This window comes from Bufo bufo, chromosome 1 (genome assembly GCF_905171765.1).
Source record: "Bufo bufo chromosome 1, aBufBuf1.1, whole genome shotgun sequence".
NCBI lineage: Eukaryota > Metazoa > Chordata > Amphibia > Anura > Bufonidae > Bufo > Bufo bufo.
Window position 1 is genome coordinate 602,583,946 of NC_053389.1, and position 20,419 is coordinate 602,604,364.

At 43.3% G+C, this 20,419-nt stretch overlaps 1 protein-coding gene across 1 annotated transcript in view; it reads left to right on the forward strand.

The window, feature by feature from the left end:
• The window catches only part of LOC120985552, a 160,642-nt gene that overhangs the window by 110,995 nt on the left and 29,228 nt on the right, over window positions 1–20,419 (forward strand). Inside the window, exons 6-9 of the mRNA XM_040413559.1 lie at window positions 4,986–5,096; window positions 5,192–5,311; window positions 8,780–8,860; window positions 10,563–10,766. Of these exons, the coding sequence (XP_040269493.1) occupies window positions 4,986–5,096; window positions 5,192–5,311; window positions 8,780–8,860; window positions 10,563–10,766 (516 nt within the window). The remainder of the gene's footprint in view (window positions 1–4,985; window positions 5,097–5,191; window positions 5,312–8,779; window positions 8,861–10,562; window positions 10,767–20,419) is intronic.

A 20,419-nucleotide genomic window follows, 5' to 3' on the forward strand; every position in this document is an offset into this window, starting at 1 on the left:
ATATAATGCAAGCGCATCCTTAACCCTTTCGGATAACCCAGAGCAGAAATGACTCCTGAGAGCCGGGTCGTTCCATTGGGTATCCGTAGCCCACCTACGGAAGTCAGAGCAATACTCCTTTACCAGCCGCTCTCCTTGTAGGAGTCTCCGTAAACTTGATTCAGCCAGTGCGACTTGGTCAGGGTCGTCATATATGAGACCCAAGGCCCCGAAAAACTCATCCACTGACCGAAGAGCCTGGGAATCAGAGGGTAAAGAGAATGCCCAGGACTGCGGGTCCCCCTGCAGCAGGGAAATAACAACCCCCACCCGCTGTTCTTCATTACCAGAGGAGTAAGGGCGCAGTTTAAAATATAATTTACAGGCCTCACGGAATGTCAAAAACTTCTCCCTTCCCCCAGAAAATCTGTCAGGGAGAGGGACCTTGGGTTCCGCAACAACCTGGTTACCAGTAGCAATCGCTGTGCTTGCGGTCAGTTGTAATTGCTGCTGTTGCTGGAGGACCGACGCCTTCAATCCTGCCACCTTCAAAGACAGGCCATGAAAGTGTTTGGACAGATCAGCAATTGGATCCATACTGGATTCTAAGTAGGTAAAAAAATTATTATTATTTTTATTTATTTTTTTACCTACACAAAATAAGGGCCAGATATAATGTAATGACCGGCGTCACGCACAGGGAGGGAAAAGGGAAAGCCCTGCCCAAGGGAGAGGGAAAGGTGGTGACCCCTGACTCACCTTGCGGCTGGCACCTGACTGCCCTGACGTCCCTAGACTGGTTCCTCACCCGTGCGGCGATCACGTGCCTAAACCCTGGCTTTCCCTAGAATGAGCCCTAGATAGTGAATGGGCCGGTGGGATCGCTAGTCCGCAACACTGACACTAAGAGGGAAACACCAGGGAGAGGACAGACAATACAGACAAACACATACACCCAGGTGGGCGACCACAGCAGACCACACAGGTCCAACAGGGATCCGGAGGGTAACGTTCTGGACCAACTACCAGAGAACGCAGCAACACAGCTCCAGAGGGTCAGTATAGAAGTCCAGGCAGGAAGCTCTATATCTGGCAACCAGAGAAGTGTGAGAGGGTAATATAAGGAGGTTGGGAGTGCTGGACAAGGAACAGCTAAGGAGAAGGAGCTACGGATCCCTGAGTGAGCCAAAAAGGGTTGCAAAGCAAACCCAGAAAGCTACCATAAGGAAACAGCCCTATCTTACATAGAGCGCGCAGCCAACCGCTGTGACTTCCTGACCCCGGGTATAACGGAGTCAGGCGTGGGTCTTGACACCCTCGTGACACACACGTTGTGATGGCAAAGGCAAAAAAACTCTCCCTTTTTGAACGTGGTCGGGTTGTTGAACTGCATAAGCAGGGTCTCTCACAGCGCGCCATCGCTGCTGAGGTGGGACGCAGTAAGACAGTCATTTTTGGAATTTCTTAAATGATCCTGAGGGTTATGGAACAAAAACGTCAAGTGGAAGACCCAAAAAAATTTCAGTGCAGGGGCGTCAAATGGCCGCTGGCTATGTCCAGATGTTGCAGAGAGCATTCCTCATGACTGAGGGCCCTCGTCTGTGTGGTAACGACTGGGTTTTACAACAGGACAACGCTACAGTACACAATGCCCGCAGGTCAAGGGACTTCTTCCAGGAGAATAGCATCACTCTTTTGGCCCATCCTGCGTGTTCCCCTGATCTAAATCCAATTGAGAACCTTTGGGGATGGATGGCAAGGGAAGTTTACAAAAATGGACAACAGTTCCAGACAGTAGATGGCCTTTGTGCGGCCGTCTTCACCACTTGGAGAAATGTTCCCACTCACCTCATGGAAACGCTTGCATCAAGCATGCCAAAACGAATTTTGGAAGTGATAAACAATAACGGCGGAGCTACTAATTACTGAGTTCATGTTTGGAAGTTGGATTTCTGTTTTGAGGGGGTTTAGTTTTTTTTGGGAGGTGTGGTCCTAAACTTTTGATCAGCTGAAAAACAGCCTGTTTCAGTTTATTCATTGTTTTCATTAAATTGAATGCTCAAAAAATGTTTTGTCTCACTCCCATTTCTTCTTGTTGCATGTTGAAGCTCTACTTGGAACCTTGTTAAGATCCAGCCATACTAAATATGATTTTTTGCCATTTTTCAAGTAGTCTTAAACTTTTGATCAGGACTGTATAACTACCCTCCCACCCAGTCCTTAGTACTCCAACCTTATAACCATCTTCTCCCCTGAAACAGCTGCCCCTTCCCCATTGAGGTGCAGCCCATCCTTACGATAGAGCCTGTAACCGACAGAGAAGTCGGCCCAGTTCTCCGGGATCCAAAACCCCTCCTTCCTACACCAGTTCTTGAGCCACTAAACCTCCCTAAACTCCCTCTGCCTTTCTGGTGTGGCTCTTGGTACAGATCATATTTCAGAAAATACTACCTTTGAAGTCTTTGCCCTGAGCTTGCGACCTAAGTCCCTGAAATAATTTTTAAGGTCCCTCTACCATGTGGACCATGACTTCTGGGTCTTCACCAGCCCCTCCCAGTAATCTTATCAACCCGATCCGTGATGTCGGACTCAAGAGCGAGGAAGACAACACACCGTTCAACGATCCCGGTCTTTGTGACAGATCACCCTATCTGCACCCCTAATGATTGAATCTCCCACTACCAGCAACTGTCTGGCCTGCCCTGCTCTCCTTGTCCCCTGCTTACTGGAGCTGACATTCTCCAGACTGGCAGATGAAGTGTCCGGCTGCAGCAGTGCTCTCCCTGAACTGACATCCCTGTCATCTGTCAACATTGCAAACTTTTTAGGGTGTGTCAGATCAGAGCTAGCCTCCCTGGCACTCTTCCTTGTACCCCAAATTATGTTAGCTAGCTACCTCACTTTCCTGCCCCTCCATACTACCACCCTCTACTTCTTCTACCACATTAAGTGTCTGCGCAGTAAGCAAGTGTCTGCACAGTGAGCACACAAGATCTTCTGCATTCCTTAAAAATAGCCTGTGTTTCTATATGTAGGTAAACACATTTCTTGGGTGCTTTATTAATCACTATGTGAATACAACTTTTTATGAATACAACTTTTATCCAACTTTCTAGTATACTTTGTTCTGATGTTTTTTCATTTTGGATATATAAATTTGCTGTCAGTGCATGTGAACACACTTGTTTACATTTAGACTGCAAACGTATACATAGCTAGGCCTTCTCTTTCCTGAGAAGTACCGTAGTTAAAATATTAATCTACTGGCATTTTACAATTCAGTACTCAGTAGGTGCATATATTCTATGAAGATATAGGGATGACACAGAAGGTAAAACTGCCTGTTGTGTACAATGATCCAGCAAAGTTAATTTTATTATTGGAGGCTTTATTGCTTTATGACCTCTGTGCCAGTCCCCCTTTTTACCAAGTGACCCACATGCATAAATCAGCAATATCAAAATTAAAGGGGTCTCTGGTTTTAGAAAGAAACTAGACAACCCCGTCTAAAATAAAGAACTGGGGACTCATTTTTTAAGACCGTTGTTTTCCACGCCAGTATTATGTGTGTCTGTACTGCTGGAGGAGGCAACAAAGTTATGTGGAGGTGCAGACCTCTACATAACTTTGGCGCTTCCTCCAGCAGGACGTGCGACAGACTTAAATCTGCATCAGCTCCTTTGCATAGATTTAAGCAATTTTCGACGCCAAAAACTTGCATAGAAAACTGCTCACCTGCTCTATTCCCTGCCAATGCCACACCCCCTTTTATCGATCTGTTGGAAAAGTGGCGTGAGCAGGGGGGAAAAAATATCACACATTTTGACACAAATTGGCATGCGACATAATCTGCGACTGGCTACAGCTGTCAGGTGTTGTGGACATAATTTTACTGCTGCAGCTAGGTAAATAGAGCCCGATCTGGAGAAACAGAGCGGTAGTGTAGAATCTGTCAGTTTAGGCTACTTTCACACTCGCGTTTTGGTCAGATCCGTCTAGGATCTGCAAAAACGGATCCGTTACAATACGTTTGTATTATCTGTAACATAGCCAAGACGGATCCGTCATGAACTCTATTGAAAGTCAATGGGAGACGGATCAGTTTTCTATTGTGTCAGAGAAAACGGATCCGTCCCCATTGACTTACATAGTGTGTTAGGACGGATCTGTTTGGCTCAGTTTCGTCAAGCGGACAGCAAAACGCTGCAGGTAGTTTTTTTGTGTCCACCTCCAGAGCGGAATGGAGACTGATCGGAGGCAAACTGATGCCTTCTGAGCTGATCCTTTTCCATTCAGAATGCATTAGGGCAAAACTGATCCGTTTTGGACCACTTGTGAGAGCCATTGATGGATCTGACAAACGGAAAGCCGAAACTCGAGTGTGAAAGTAGCCTAAGGCTCCATTCACACGTCCGCAAAATGGGTCCGCACCCTTTCCGCAATTTTGCGGAATGGGTGCGGACCCATTCATTCTCTATGGGGACGGAATGGATGCGGACAGCCCACAGTGGGCTGTCTGCAGCCGCAATTGCGGAGCGCGGCCCCGATTTTGGGTCCGCAGCTCCGCAAAAAGATAGAGCATGTCCTATTCTTGTCCGCAGCTTGCGGACAAGAATAGGCATTTCTATGGGGGTGCCGGGCTGGTGTGTTGTGGACCCGCAATTCGCGGGTCCGCAACACACCACGGACGTGTGAATGCAGTCTAAGTGGTTGGGTTATCCAGTTTTCTCCAGAAGCTGGACAGCTCCTTTAACTGCACAGCTTTTTACCTGTTTATGCTTCTTTAAGATTAAAATACTAAAGAATCCTTCAATAAAAGTATGTTAGGGTCAAAGTAATCGTACACAACATAACACTTCTATTGATACCATAAAATATAAAATAAACCTTTTTTATATTTATTTTTCTGAATTATTCTTTCATTTTACATTATCTATTGTTTATTTCAGTTGTTTTAGGGGTGATCTTCATTATGGTAAGAAAATAAATCTATGTGTATTTTGTAGGAGGGTAATACACCTTTGCACTTGGCTTCCTACTTGAGACCACCTTCTTTGTCTTCTGCCATATGCCAAGCTCTTCTAAAAGGAGGTTCAGATCCAAGCATCAAAAATTTGGTACGAATTAGATCATGAGATTTCAAATCAAATAAAAAGCTACTTTACAGCCTAGTTCATCATGTTAATGTTTCTTGAATAAACCTTGTATGCAGGCAGAAGAGAATTTTATCCTTGCTGTGTTGAGAGGGGCAGCAATGGAGGGATGCAAGGATTCAGAACTTCTCATTTCACTTGCTCTCAAGCAACACCCTGACCTGTTGACTCGAAACTCTGTAAGTACTACTGTGTAATACATTTATAGTAGTAATAGATCCTGCTCTATGGATCTTGTGCATCAAAATCATTCCATCAATCCATACACATAAGCATAAAAAGTCAGTAAATCTGAAATTGTGTGCATTGTTCTTAAGCTGTCATTTCCTTTTGACCTTGGTAGCATCTAGATTTTTTTTGGAGCAGACAGTCAGCAAGTGCTAATGTGACTGATGAATCCTCATGTTTGAATTCTATAGCCAAGTGATGAAAGCAGTGGAGCAATCAGTAGCAGATTTTACCTATGTGCATGCAATATAGACACACATGAAGACCAGCGGTTAGATTATACAGTCGTGGCCAAAAGTTTTGAGAATTACATAAATATTGGAAATTGGAAAAGTTGCTGCTTAAGTTTTTATAATAGCAATTTGCATATACTCCAGAATGTTATGAAGAGTGATCAGATGAATTGTATAGTCCTTCTTTGCCATGAAAATTAACTTAATCCCAAAAAAACCTTTCTACTGCATTTCATTGCTGTCATTAAAGGACCTGCTGAGATCATTTCAGTAATCGTCTTGTTAACTCAGGTGAGAATGTTGATGAGCACAGGCTGGAGATCATTATGTCAGGCTGATTGGGTTAAAATGGCAGACTTGACATGTTAAAAGGAGGGTGATGCTTGAAATCATTGTTCTTCCATTGTTAACCATGGTGACCTGCAAAGAAAAGCGTGCAGCCATCATTGCGTTGCATAAAAATGGCTTCACAGGCAAGGATATTGTGGCTACTAAGATTGCACCTCAATCAACAATTTATAGGATCATCAAGAACTTTAAGGAAAGAGGTTCAAGTCTTGTTAAGAAGGCTTCAGGGCGTCCAAGAAAGTCCAGCAAGCGCCAGGATCGTCTTCTAAAGAGGATTCAGCTGCGGGATCGGAGTGCCACCAGTGCAGAGCTTGCTCAGGAATGGCAGCAGGCAGGTGTGAGCGCATCTGCATGCACAGTGAGGCGAAGACTTTTGGAAGATGGCCTGGTGTCAAGAAGGGCAGCAAAGAAGCCACTTCTCTCCAAAAAAAACATCAGGGACAGATTGATCTTCTACAGAAAGTATGGTGAATGGACTGCTGAGGACTGGGGCAAAGTCATATTCTCCGATGAAGCCTCTTTCCAATTGTTTGGGGCGTCTGGAAAAAGGCTTGTCCGGAGAAGAAAAGTTGAGCGCTACCATCAGTCCTGTGTCATGCCAACAGTAAAGCATCCTGAGACCATTCATGTTTGGGGTTGCTTCTCATCCAAGGGAGTGGGATCACTCACAATTTTGCCCAAAAACACAGCCATGAATAAAGAATGGTACCAAAACACCCTCCAACAGCAACTTCTTCCAACAATCCAACAACAGTTTGGTGAAGAACAAGGCATTTTCCAGCACGATGGAGCACCGTGCCATAAGGCAAAAGTTATAACTAAGTGGCTCGGGGACCAGAAACGTTGACATTTTGGGTCCATGGCCTGGAAACTCCCCAGATCTTAATCCCATTGAGAACTTGTGGTCAATCCTCAAGAGGCGGGTGGACAAACAAAAACCCACTAATTCTGACAAACTCCAAGAAGTGATTATGAAAGAATGGGTTGCTATCAGTCAGGAATTGGCCCAGAAGTTGATTGAGAGCATGCCCAGTCGAATTGCAGAGGTCCTGAAAAAGAAGGGCCAACACTGCAAATACTGACTCTTTGCATAAATGTCATGTAATTGTCGATAAAAGCCTTTGAAACGTATGAAGTGCGTGTAATTATATTTCACTACATCACAGAAACAACTGAAACAAAGATCTAAAAGCAGTTCAGCAGCAAACTTTGTGAAAACTAATATTTGTGTCATTCTCAAAACTTTTGGCCACGACTGTACACCTTGTGATTAGAACCAACCAAATCTTCTAGGTTGTCTAGAAGGTAGAAAAACCCAAAGTAATGCTATTCAAACTCACATCAAAACTGGTCAAAGAAAGACCCATAAAGTTATTATGGGTCAAAAGGTTATTTGGATTTGTCTCCAATTATAGTAGAAATAAACATGTGAACATATGTTAATGTATGGTGGAAATCAAATCTGGCATGGTTATAGGGATTCTCCAAGAATGATTTAAAATGGTCCGCCAGCAACCTGTCCTAGACTGTGAACGGGACTGGACCTCTGTACACACTACACTGCTCTGCAATAGATGGTAATGATGTGATCCTGCTTATGATATGCCATCATGGCTGAGCACCCTGACAGGAACGCTCACCAGCTTATGCAAGAGTCAGAGCATAGTGTGTAGTGAGGCCCTTCCCCCTCACCTCCCCCCAGGCAGTTTGCGAGTGGAAACAACCAGTCCTGCTCACATTCTAGGACAGCTTGTTTGCGGAAATTTTAAATCATCACCAGAGAACCCTGTTAACAAAATTAGAAGGGTTGCCAAATTTAAAGAAGAATAATTCTTGAGATGAATCCAAGAACAGCTGAAAAGTTTACCATCTGGGATGCATCGTTTTTTCTGAGACAGTATGAAAGAAAAGGCAGGAAAGAAAATTAAAAAAGGAGCAAAGAAGAAATTTACCTGAAGTAATGATTCTTTCTAAAGAAACTTTTTTTTCTTTATAAATGATCCAACAGAAAATAATAAAAACTGGGAAAAAGTAAAAAATTAAAACTGCAAGAAAAAGCAGAAAGTCACACATAGCAAATATGAATTAGTTGTCTGGGTTCAGAGCTGAACTCGGACACAACCCAATCTGCACTCATTCACCATAAATGAGTGGAGCATCGGTGCTTTTCATGCCCTGCGTGGCAAGGGAATTTTCTTGAGATCTAGTGACGTACCGGGCTCGCCATGGGTAAGCTAGTTGGAGTCTTCCGTCTAGCAGTGAGCCCAGTGACATCACCAGCACTAATGGAAAGTCTTTAGCTCTGCCCTAGTGTGTTTTTACAGGCTAGGGCATTGCTAAAGACGCCCATCAAAGCTGATGACATCACTGTGATCACTGAAAATGTAAACAAACAGCCCTTGCCAAGGAGGCAGGGCAAGGGGGAGCGTCATAGCGTAAAAAGCACTGATGCTTCATTCATTCATGTTGAAAAAGTTCAGATCGGGTTGTGTCCGGGTTCAGCTCTGATTCAAATTAAAGTGGACTGCATGCAATGTGCTTTTCTGGAATGAAATACAGCATAAAGGCAGATTTGTTGTTTCAAAAACCACATTCGTCTTTTAATGCAGTATTTTGCTGCATCCAAAATGCAGCACCGCTGTGATGTGTGGCTGCATCTTATTCTGGGTTTGCATGTAGCGCTCGTTGGTCACCATGTAGCCACATCCACAAGGTGAACTTTTTCCTAAATAAGGCCTATTGAACCAGGAGAACTGAATTTGATCTCAGTAATTTTGCGTGCGTATGCTAATGACAAAGATATAATAATACATTTCTGTGTTACTCTACCAAATTTAGATTGGTCTCAGTGTCTATGATGAAGCAAGAAAAATATCAGCTCCAATCAATATTATCAGATTGATCAAGAAAAAGACCCAGGTAAATGGTAACTAGATGGTAAATATAGTTTTGAATAGGATTAACACCGACATAATGTATTATGTGTCTCCAAAGTTGCTCCTGGCTGGATGTTCTGAGAGAAGTTTAAATGTGATTGCAAGAAATTCAGCCAGAAGATTGGTCAGTAGGGTTGCCAACCATATTCTACGCTAGTAGCCTCCACTTCAAGGTTCCTACTTCCTACACTAGGGAAGCGTCCCGTGTGGTACAGTCGTTTCTGCAACACTACTTCCCAAAATTCAGTTGTGACGTCTGAGACGCGCCCAGGTGATCAGGAGAGAGAGAAGCTGAGATTTTTGATATATAGATTTATATGAGCAAGAGTAAAAAGCAGAGAAAATCCTAACAGGACTCCTAAAAAGACAGTAAGAGTCCTGCTTATCCTGCCCACACACACACTAATTGACAGCTTTCCCTGTATCAATGTTCTCACAGAGAAGGATGTCAATCACTGTGTGTAGGTGGGGTGATTGTATGATTACCATGACACCAAATGTTTATAATTTTTATTACGTTTTACTACTTGTACAATAAAACACTTTTCTTTCAAAATAATTTGTTTTGTGTCACCGCATTTTAAGACCCATGACATATTTTTTTTTCTTTCAGCACAATTGTGTGAGTATTTTATGGGACAACTTGTAGTTTTCATTGGTACCAATTCTGGTATTGTTTTTTGGTAGTGTTTACTGTGACTGATAAATAATGTGTTATGCATAGAGGAGTGATTTGATGAGCAAATGCTCATCCTCTCACTTTTGTCACATATTGAAGATACTCCTCTATACTGTATGTGACATACCCATATGTTCTCTGATAGGTATGGAGGAAGATAACATGAACAGTTATAGGGAACCTGTCACGTTGAACATGGTTTTATGGGAAAAATTTCAATATAATTTTCATTTATATCCATACACATTCTGGGCTTGAAAGTCAAGGGGCCTCGCGTTTATGACTGTGAATACAGAGACAGTTGCCAATCACTGATAGGACCGACTCCTTGACCTCAAAGCCCAGAATGAGCAGGAATTAAAAGATTAAATACAAGTTTTACTGAATCTTTTCACACAAACCTTTACATCAGTCTACTTAGCTCCTCCTGCTCTATAACAGATTATTTTGCATTTTCATGGTTAGACTCCCTTTAGAGGCGCTAGCCTCCACATAACTTTGGTGCATCCACCGCTGGTCTAAATGCAAGATAGCTTCATTGCTGGCGTAGATTTACACCATTTTCTACACCTAAAACAGGCGTAGAAAATGATGAATGAGACGGGCCTGCCGGCCGCCCCCTTTCCCCACTCATTCCACCATGCCCACTTTTTTAGACCTGGCGTGAGCGGAGAAAAGTTGCAATCTGCACCAGAAATATGCCTAATATAGATGGATTTCTGTTAGTAAATAACCCCCTAAGGCCCCTTTCAAACAAGCGAGTGTCTTGCTGCAGACTCGCAGCGAGCACCCCTCCTGAACTTCCAGCACTGATTTATGATGCTATGTAACCCTTACAGTTCTCGAATGTATTAGATAACACTGACATAATGCTGTAAGGGTTACATAGCATCAGAAATAAATATAATGCTATGTGACCCCGGCAGTGCTGGAATTTCAGCTCGGCTGAAAGGGGCCTAAGTCTGAATATGATTAATCTACATGATTTCAAATTTATTCTGTTTAGGAACAGCAAAATGTATTTCTAAACCAGCAAAACCAGAAGCGATCTAAACATGTCACATTACAACACAACTCCTGGCCAGATGAATCTTCTAATAAGATTCCCATTATGGATGTCGGCAGCTGGAAGCCTGGTAAAAAGGTTAGGCTCTTCATATGTGGACAAACTGGAGTAGGAAAAACTACCTTTGCCAACGCACTGAAAGAGGTATGATATTTTTCTAAACTATTCATCTTTAATAGGATATATATGTACAGTATATTCCTTATACCATAATTGCTTCTGTAATCCTCACCCAGGAGCAGATTATAATGAGGGCAATATGGACTAATGCTCCAAGTGTGGGAAGTAATTGCCCCATTATAATCTGAATGGGGCATGTATGTAGGCTGTATGTATGTCCAGCCCCCTCTGAACGTGAATGCTGCTGTTGCAGGCTTACATACTGTACAAGGATAATGTGCTCACAGTAGTCCATCTTCAGCAAGGCTCCCTGTTGAACTCATACTTTCTGCCCCCAGCTCATTTCCACATTCATTGGTGGTACACAGACAAGAGTAGCGAATAGAACTGCTTATGCTAATCTCTTGATTTAAAGGGGTTGTCAGTTTTCAAACCAGCCCCTGGATCTGAATACTTTTGTAATTGCATGTAATTAAAATTTTTGTATAGCTACTGAATTATTCAATAAAATCTATCTGTATAGCGCCACTTAATTTCTTATTTCTTTGATCGGCTCACTAAGAAGGCCGCACATGCTCAGTTTCATCCTTTATCTTCCTCCTGAGCTGTGATCGGGAGAGCATGGACACGCCCCCTGAGCTGCAGCAGAAAAGACACTCCCCTTGAGCTGTCATCTTGATATAAATCTAGCAGAGCAATGAATGGGGAGATCTCTGGATCCATGTGAGGTACAGGGCTGGTTCTAGCTTTGTTAGAAAGAGGTTGTCATGTACTGTATGATGTCTGATTTTCCTTTTTTACATTATTCGTGAGAACCCCTTTTAAGCTTCACCTCCTGCCTGTGCAGACTTTTTAGACACACCTCCTTCCTGCTCAGTTAGCAGTAGTATGATTCAACTTTTTGCCTGCCCTATCCAACCACCTCAGTTCCTACAGACTTAGGCCGGCGTATTAACACCTATGCCGCGGTGCACACTGACCGCGGCATAGAAGGGGATTGTGTTGAGTGAGGGAGCGCATTGAGTCTCCACGCTGCTGTGGCGGGGACTCGATGTGTCAGAAGGCAGCCCGATGCCGTGCAGAGGCTGCCTAATGCCTTGCACGGCATCGGGACCTTCCTTCTACGGGTGCCCAGGAGATCCAGCCTCAGGCTGGGTCTCCTAGGCAACCTGTTAGTGTACTACTGTAGTACACGTACAGGCAATGCATTACAATACAGATGTATTGTAATGCATTGCAGAGGGGATTAGACCCCCAAAAATGAAAGTCAGAAATAAAGTAAAGAAAAAAAAGTTAAAAAAGTTTCATAAAATTAATAAAGTTTTTAAGTAAAAAACGCCTCTTTCCCCTTTTTTTATAATAAAAAACACAACAAAAAAAACCACATATTAGGTATCGCCAAGCTCGTAATGACCGTCTCTATAAATATATCACATGATCCACCCTGTTTGATAAACACCATAAAAAAGAAAAAAAAACGGTGAAAAAAAAGCCATTTTTGTCACCTTACTTCCCAAAAAGTGCAGCACCAAGCGATCAGAAAGGCGTATGTCCCACAAAATAGTATCAATAAAACAGTCACCTCATCCCGCAAAAAATGAGCCCCTTCCTAAGACAATCGCCCAAAAATTTTAAAAACTATAGCTCTCAGAACATGGAGACACTAAAACATCATTTCTTGGTTTCAAAACTGCTATTATTGTGTTAAAGTGAAATAAATAAAAAAAAGTAGACATATTAGGTATTGCAGCGTCCGTAACCACCTGCTCTATAAAAATATCACATGACCTAACCCCTCAGATGAACACCGTAAAAAAAAAAAAAAGAAATTTTAAAAAGCCATTTTTGTCACCTTACATCACAAAAATTGCAGCACCAAGCGGTCAAAAAGGCATATACCCCCCAAAATAGTACCAATCAAACCGTCACATCATCCCACAAAAAATTTGATTTACCTAAGACAATCGGTCAAAAAATAAAAAGCTATGGCTCTCAGACTACGGAGACACTAAAACATCATAATTTCGGTAACAAAAATGCTATTATTGTGTAAAACTTAAATAAATAAGAAAAAGTAGAGATATTAGGTATGTCCACATCCGTGGATCTGCTCTCAGGTAAACGCTGTAAAAATAAATAAATAAAAACTGTGCCAAAACAACCAATTTTTTGGTCACCTTGCCTCATAAAGTGTAATAATGATTGATCAAAAAATCACATGTACCCAAAAATGGTACCAATAAAAATGTCAACTCTTCCTGCAAAAAACGAGCTTCTGCACAAGATGATCGGCAGAAAAATAAAAAAATAGGACGTTCAGAAAATGGAGACACAAAAACATAAAAAAGAAAAGAAAAAATGCTTTATTATGTAAAACTGAAACAAACATTAGGGTTGAGCGAGGTTTGTACAGAACTTTAAGATTTTTGGACCCCGGACCTGAACCCAAACTTTTCAGTAAAAGTTCGGGTTCGAGTTCGGTATTCGGCGAGTTAATAGCGCTTTTTGAAAAGGCTGTAGAGCAGCCAATCAACAAGCCTTCAACTCGTGTGCCCTTAGAAGCCATCACAGCCATGCCTACTAATGGCATGGCTGTGATTGGCCAGTGCAGCATGTGACCCATCCTCTATATAAGCAGGGGTCACATAGCGCTGCACGTCACTCTGCTCTTACTAGAGTAGGGATAGGATGCTGCTGCTGTGAGGGAGAGAATAGGAAATAATCTATCTGTTATCAGAAGTGCTTGTTGTTAACTCTGCGATCTACAGCGATTTTGTTTGGTAGGTGCAGTGCAACATTTTTTTACTCTGCCCTGAGCCCAGTGACACAGAAAAATAAGTTTTATCCGTCTGTTAGTTAGGTGGGCGTCGGCGGCCATTTTGTGCAAGTTCAGTGCACCAGCACTGCATATGTGCCAGGGACAATAATTTAACCTAGTTCTTTTAGTTCAGTGGGCAACATATACCCATTTTTTAAGTGCACCTGCACTGCATATGTACCAGGGAAAGGCAAAATAATATAGGGAATCGGTCTTTGAGTTCAGGGACCCAAGGGGTGATATATTCACATTTTTTTCTGTAAAGTACAATCCAAGTAAATCCATCTGTTAGATTCTGTGGGGACAAATTATTTTTGCTAAAAAGTACATTTGCACCCTGCACTGCATTTGTGACAGTCCAATACAAGCGTTAAATACCGCTGTTATATTCTGGTTTTAAAAAAACACCCATTTTGTGCAAGATAATACATTTAGGGCCTTAGCTGCATTTGTGACAGTCCAATACAAGTGTTAAATACTGCTGTTATATTCTGTTTTAAATAAAAAACACCCATTTTGTGCAAGACACTACATTTGGGGCCCTTGCTGCATTTGTGACAGTCCAATACAACCTTTAAATACTGCTGTTATATTCTGCTTTTAAAAAAACACCTATTTTGTGCAAGACTTTACATTTGGAGCCTTTGCTGCATTTGAGACAGTCCAATACAAACTTTAAATACTGCAGTTATATTCTGGTTTAAAAAAAAACACCCATTTTGTGCAAGACACTACATTTGGGGCCTTTGCTGCATTTGTGACAGTCCAATACAACCAGTCAATACTGCAGTTACATTGTTGGTTGACAAATAAAAAAAATTTGTGACCGTAATATAATTGTATAAAATTTGCTTGTCACACTGTCGTGTGACCTCAAGAAATTTTTCCTCTTTACGACACCAGCACTGCCTTACTGTCAGTGAACTTAATTGTTGACTATTGGCGGTTACATAGTCGCATGACATAAACCATCTGTTAGTTTGGTTGGTGAATGCAAAGAATGAGGAGAGCGTCAAGTCAAATAAGGGACGTGGCCCCGGTCATGGTGCTGCTGGTGTTGGTGGAGCTCCTGTTGCAGGGAGAGGACGTGGTCGATCTGTGCCAGCTACACGCACAAGTGAAACACCTTCCTCAGGTGCGAGTAGGCGACAGAACCTTCAGCGTTGTTTGGTCGGGCCTAATGCGGCTCTACGAATGGTGAGGCCAGAACAAGTACAGGCGATAGTAGATTGGGTGGCCGACAGTGCCTCCAGTTCCTTCACATTGTCTCCCACCCAGTCCCCTGCTGAAAGATCAGAGTTGGCACCTACAGCCCATGGCCATCTATCTTTCAACTCACCCCCTTGTAAATCAGGCAAGCAGTCTGAGGCACAAGTCATGCAGCAGTCTCTTATGCTTTCTGATGACTCTGCTGGCACGGTTTCCGTGGGCCATCCCCATATCTCTGCACCAGAAGTGGAAGAGATTGAGTGCACTAATGCCCAACCACTTATGTTTCAGGATGAGGACATGGGAAGACCACCGCAGCACGTCTCTGATGATGACAAAACACAGGTGCCAAAACGTCTGTTACATTCTTGGGTGACATTTTACAATTTTTGCCGTGAATAAACCCCTACTCTGCATAGGTTACAGGGACCTAAATTTCAAAAAATCATCTGTTACATTCTCAGGTGACATTTTACCATTTTTACCGTATACAAACCCCTGCTCTGCATAGGTGACAGGGAACTAATTTTTGTAAAATCGTCTGTTCCATTGGTGGGTGACATGAACCCAGTTTTGCCGTGAATAAACTCCTGCTCTGCATAGTTGACAGGGACCGAAATTTTAATAAATCGTCTGTTCCATTGGTGGATGACATTAACCCATTTTTGCCGATGAAAAACCCATGCTCTGCATAGGTGACAGGGACTGCAATTTATCAAATTTGTCTTTAATTGACGCGCGCCCCCTCCTTTAATTTGGTCCTTCCGCTTTAACAACTTGTCCCACATTTTTACGATTACATTTCAGTCATTGACCTCCCTTGGATGTGGTATCCCTTTCTCACGCTCCCTCTCTGGCATGCAACCCTGATTCCCTGTTACCCGTGATCACCATGGTAGGCACATAAAAGAACATCGAAAGTTGATAGAGAAAATATCCAATTGGATCGTGGACGTCACCGGGACGTGCGATCAGGCAAAGTTATCTAAAGTCAACAAAGCGGCAGCAGGGCCTCTCCATAATAGGGCCTCTTAAGAGTCCTGTATTGTTATTTATCGTCACTTCCTCCCCGAGTTGGGAGTGGGTAATTGCCGCGCGCCCCCTCCTTTACTATGATGCTTCTGCTTCAATAATTTGTCCCACATTTCCACTCGATCACATTTCATTTCATCCATTGACCTCCCTTGGATGTGCTATCCCTTTATCAGGCTCCCTCTCCGGCATGGAACCCTGATTCCCCGTTACCCGTGATCACCATGGTAGGCTCATAAAAGAATATCGAAAGTTCATAGAAAAGATATCCAATTGGATCAAGGCCGTCACGGGGACGTGCGACATGGTTAAGCAGTATGTGTGCACACGCCTACACATACTGACTGATTGGTCTGCCTCCTTCAACTTCTGGGTCTCCTAATTGGGCACATGGCCTGAGCCCTTTACGCCTTGGAGGTGCTGGCCTGCCCTGCAGCCAGTGTATTGTCTGAACATTTGTTTAGCACGGCAGGAGGGGGTTATCAAAGAGAAGCTCAGCTGCCTGTCCACAGCCAATGTGGACAAGCTCACGTTCATTAAAATGAACCAGGCAGGGATCCCACAGGACTTGTCCGTACCTTGTTCAGAATAGACATGTACATCGGCCTCACCCAGCCATTGTTGTACTCCAGCGCACTTTCTCTTAGTTTTATTTTTTATATTTCCCAATGTTTTGGGGTCTACCAAATTTGAAGAAAAAATAAAAATAAAAAACAAAACAAAAAAACAGTGTTGGCTACTTCATCCTCCTCCTCCACCGCTGCTTCCACCTACATCGCCACATCCACTGCCTCCTCAACCTCCTACTCCATATGGACCTCCTCCTCCTCCTAGATAAAGATTATTATATTTTATTTTGACGTATTTTATGTTATTTGAAGTCATTTCCCTATCCACATTTGTTTGCAGAGCACTTTTTTGTGAAGTTCGGCCGAACCCGTCAAACCCGAACATCCAGGTGTCCGCTCAAGTCTAACAAACATAGAAAGTAGACATATTTGATATCATTGCCTCCGTAAAAACCTGCTCTATAAAAATAGCACATGATCTACCCTGTCAGATGAATGTTGTAAAAAATAAAAACGGTGTCAACCATTTTTTGGTTACCTCACCTCACAAAAAATGTAAAATAGAGCAATTAAAATTAATATGTACCCCAAAATAGTACCAATAAAACTGGCACCCTATCCCGTAGTTTCCAAAATATGGTCACTTTTTTGAGTTTCTACTGTAGGGGGGCTTCAAATGGAACATGGCATCTAAAAACCAGTTCAACTAAATCTGCCTTCCAAAAACCATATGGCGTTCCTTTCCTTCTGCACCCTGCCATGTGGCCATACAGCAGTTTACGACCACATGTGGGGTGTTTCTGTAAACCGCAGAATCAGGGTAATAAGTTTTGTTTGGCTGTTAACCCTGGCTTTGTTACTGGAAAAAATGGTTAAAAATTTAAAATCTGCCAAAAAAGTGAAATTCTGAAATTTCATCTCCATTTTCCATTATTTCTTGTGGAACACCTAAAGGGTTAACAAAGTTTGTAAAATCTGTTTTGAATACCTTGAGGGGTCTAGTTTCTAAAATGGGGTCATTTTTGGGTGGTTTCTATTATGTTAGCCCCACAAAGTGACTTCAGACCTGAACTGATCCTTAAAAAGTGGGTTTTGGAAATTTTCTGAAGAATTTCAAGATTTGCTTCTAAACTTCTAAGCCTTCTAACGTCCCAAAAAAATAAAATGTCATTTTCAAAATGATCCAAACATGAAGTAGACATATGGGAAATGTAAAGTCATAACTATTATATGAGGTATCACTATCTATTATAAAAGTATAAAAATTGAAATTTGAAAATTTGGGAATTATTCTCAAATAAAGGTGAAATATATTGACTCAAATTTATGACTACCTTGAAGCTCTACAACCTACCCCAAACATCCCCTCAAGCAGCGAGTAAAGCCCCCGACCCTCCTCTCCTACTTCCCAAATTATCCGCGCTTGACTCCTCCACCCTGGAGTCTCCATTCACAGACGCGGAACTTCAAATAGTTCTTCAGTCGCTCCCGGGTGGTAAGAGCCCGTGCCCCGATGGGTTCACAGCTAGGTTCTACAAATCTTTCACTTCTACCCTCTCCCCTATTCTGCTCCAGGTCTTCAATGGAGTGTCTCCTGGGCTCCCCTTCCCTGCGCAGACCACCGAGGCGCATATCACTGTTATCCCAAAATCGGTAAAAGACCCGCACCTATGTGCCAGCTACCGTCCTATCTCCCTTTTGAATGTAGATCTTAAGATTTTTGCCAAATTAATGGCAAATAGATTGAATACTTATCTACCTTCACTGATCTGCAATGACCAGGTCGGATTTGTGCCGGGGAGGGAGGCCCGGGATAACACTCTTAAAACCTTAGAAATCATCCACTATGCCAAATCAAAGAAGATCCCCCTCATGATACTTTCCCTAGATGCAGAAAAGGCCTTCAACCGGATATCTTGGCGCGCCATCCGAGAGGCTCTCTTACACATAGGCCTGGGCCCGATAGTCATGTCAAAGATCCTGACATTATACAAACACCCCACTGCTAGAGTCAAAGTAAATGGAGCCCTTCCCCCCCCCCTTTCCAATCCACAATGGGACGCGGCAAGGCTGCCCATTATCCCCCTTGCTATACGTCCTAGTCATGGAACACCTGCTGGTCTCTATACGCACCGATCCAGACATCACGGGAATAAAGATTGGATCACGCGAGTATGTGCGGCGTTCGCTGATGATCTCCTTCTCTACATAACCAACCCACGCATTTCTTTACCATCTTTGCTTAGGGAGATATCTCACTTTGGTGCCTGGTCCAATTTCAAAATTAACATGTCTAAATCGGAGGCCTTGGATGTCTCTTTGCCAAATGACCTGACCCCCACCCTTAAAGCTTCTTTTCCCTTTGCTTGGCCACCAAGTGGTATAACATATCTAGGGATAAAAATGTCAGCACATCTCTCACGACTCTATAAACTGAACTTCATGCCCCTTCTACAGTTCCAAAAAGACCTAGATGGGTGGCGCAAGCGAGACTTCTCCTGGTTTGGTAGGATCAGTATATTAAGATGACCCTCTTGCCAAAACTACTGTACCTTTTACAAACCATCCCCCTCCGCATCCCGTCCACATTCTGGTCCCAACTCCGCAGATGCTTCACGCAGTTTGTGTGGGCTCCCGGCCAACCGCGGATAAATTGGGAGATAATGACTCGCACCAAGGAAACGGAAGGGGTGGGTCTCCCTGACTGTCGACAATACTACCACTCTACAGCCTATGCCCGACTGTTGGACTGGACGCATACTGACACATCCAAATCATGGGTGCAAATTACACAGGACACCTCACCATGTTCTGTAACAACTCTCCCATGGTTGGTGGGCTCTCCACGTCATACGTTATCGCAATTGTCCTTCTCTGCCCATCATACCCTCGCAACCTTAGCATCCATAGGTCGCCTAACTTCATTGATTGACCCTAAAGGCCCTCTGGTACCGGTAACTGACCACCCCAGATTCCCTCCGGGTCATTCATCCAGACCCTTTCTCCAGGGCACAAGACTCCGCCCTATCAGGTTCTACCATGTCCTCTCCGGTCCCACACTGAAACCTCTGTCCCAATTACTAGAAGCTCCACTAACCCATAATTCCTTTGAGTATCTGCAGCTTCAGCACTTTTATACCTCCTTAAGCAAAACCCACACTCTAGCCCGGAAACTCACTGAGTTTGAGCAGATGTGTGTCTCCCCCTCAGCGATCTCGCACCCCATATCCTCTATATACAAGCTGCTGATACACCATCGATCCTCATGCCTTCCTCCATATTGTCAAGCCTGGGAGCGGAACCTGGGAAACCAATATACCCCAGCCCAGTGGAACAGATGCTTCCTTCTATCAACAATCTCGACCAAAGCTCAAGAAACAAGCTACAAAATTGTATCTAGATGGTACAGAGTACCAGCGTTACTTCATAAATGGTTCCCGACAGTATTGGACCGTTGCTGGAGGTGTTTCAAGGAGGAAGGCACGATGATCCACGTGTGGTGGAATTGTAGTAGCTTACGGCCTTTCTGGAACTTTGTCCATAAAAAAATCAAAGAAGTCACAGGTGTCCCTATTCAAAACTCTCCAGAAGCCCTCTTGCTGTTCGACTGTGTCCTGAATGTCCCAGCATATAAGAAATCCCTCCTAAAATACATGGTACAGGCAGTGAAGGCGGTGATTCCCAGGCATTGGAAATCCACCTCTTCCCCCTCGCCTGAGGAGTGGTTTGATTAAATCGCCCTGTACCAGAGACTAGAGGACCTCATCAGTATCACACCCGCTGACACCTTACGATATGGGAAGACATGGAGCCCCTGGGAAGCCTTTCGCTCCTCGGCCTCATTTCGGGATGCGCAGGTCTAACCTCTTCTAAGAGGAACTATAACCCTTTCCCTTCTCCTTCCTTCCCCCTGATCCCTTGTCTATTGTTTCATCTGTCTGTCCACTATCATAAGTAACATGTCCATTTGGGCATATCTACCTCTTATTATTCCGTGATTTATATTGCTTGATGTCGGGTTTGATACACCCACTACAGTTCTACAGACA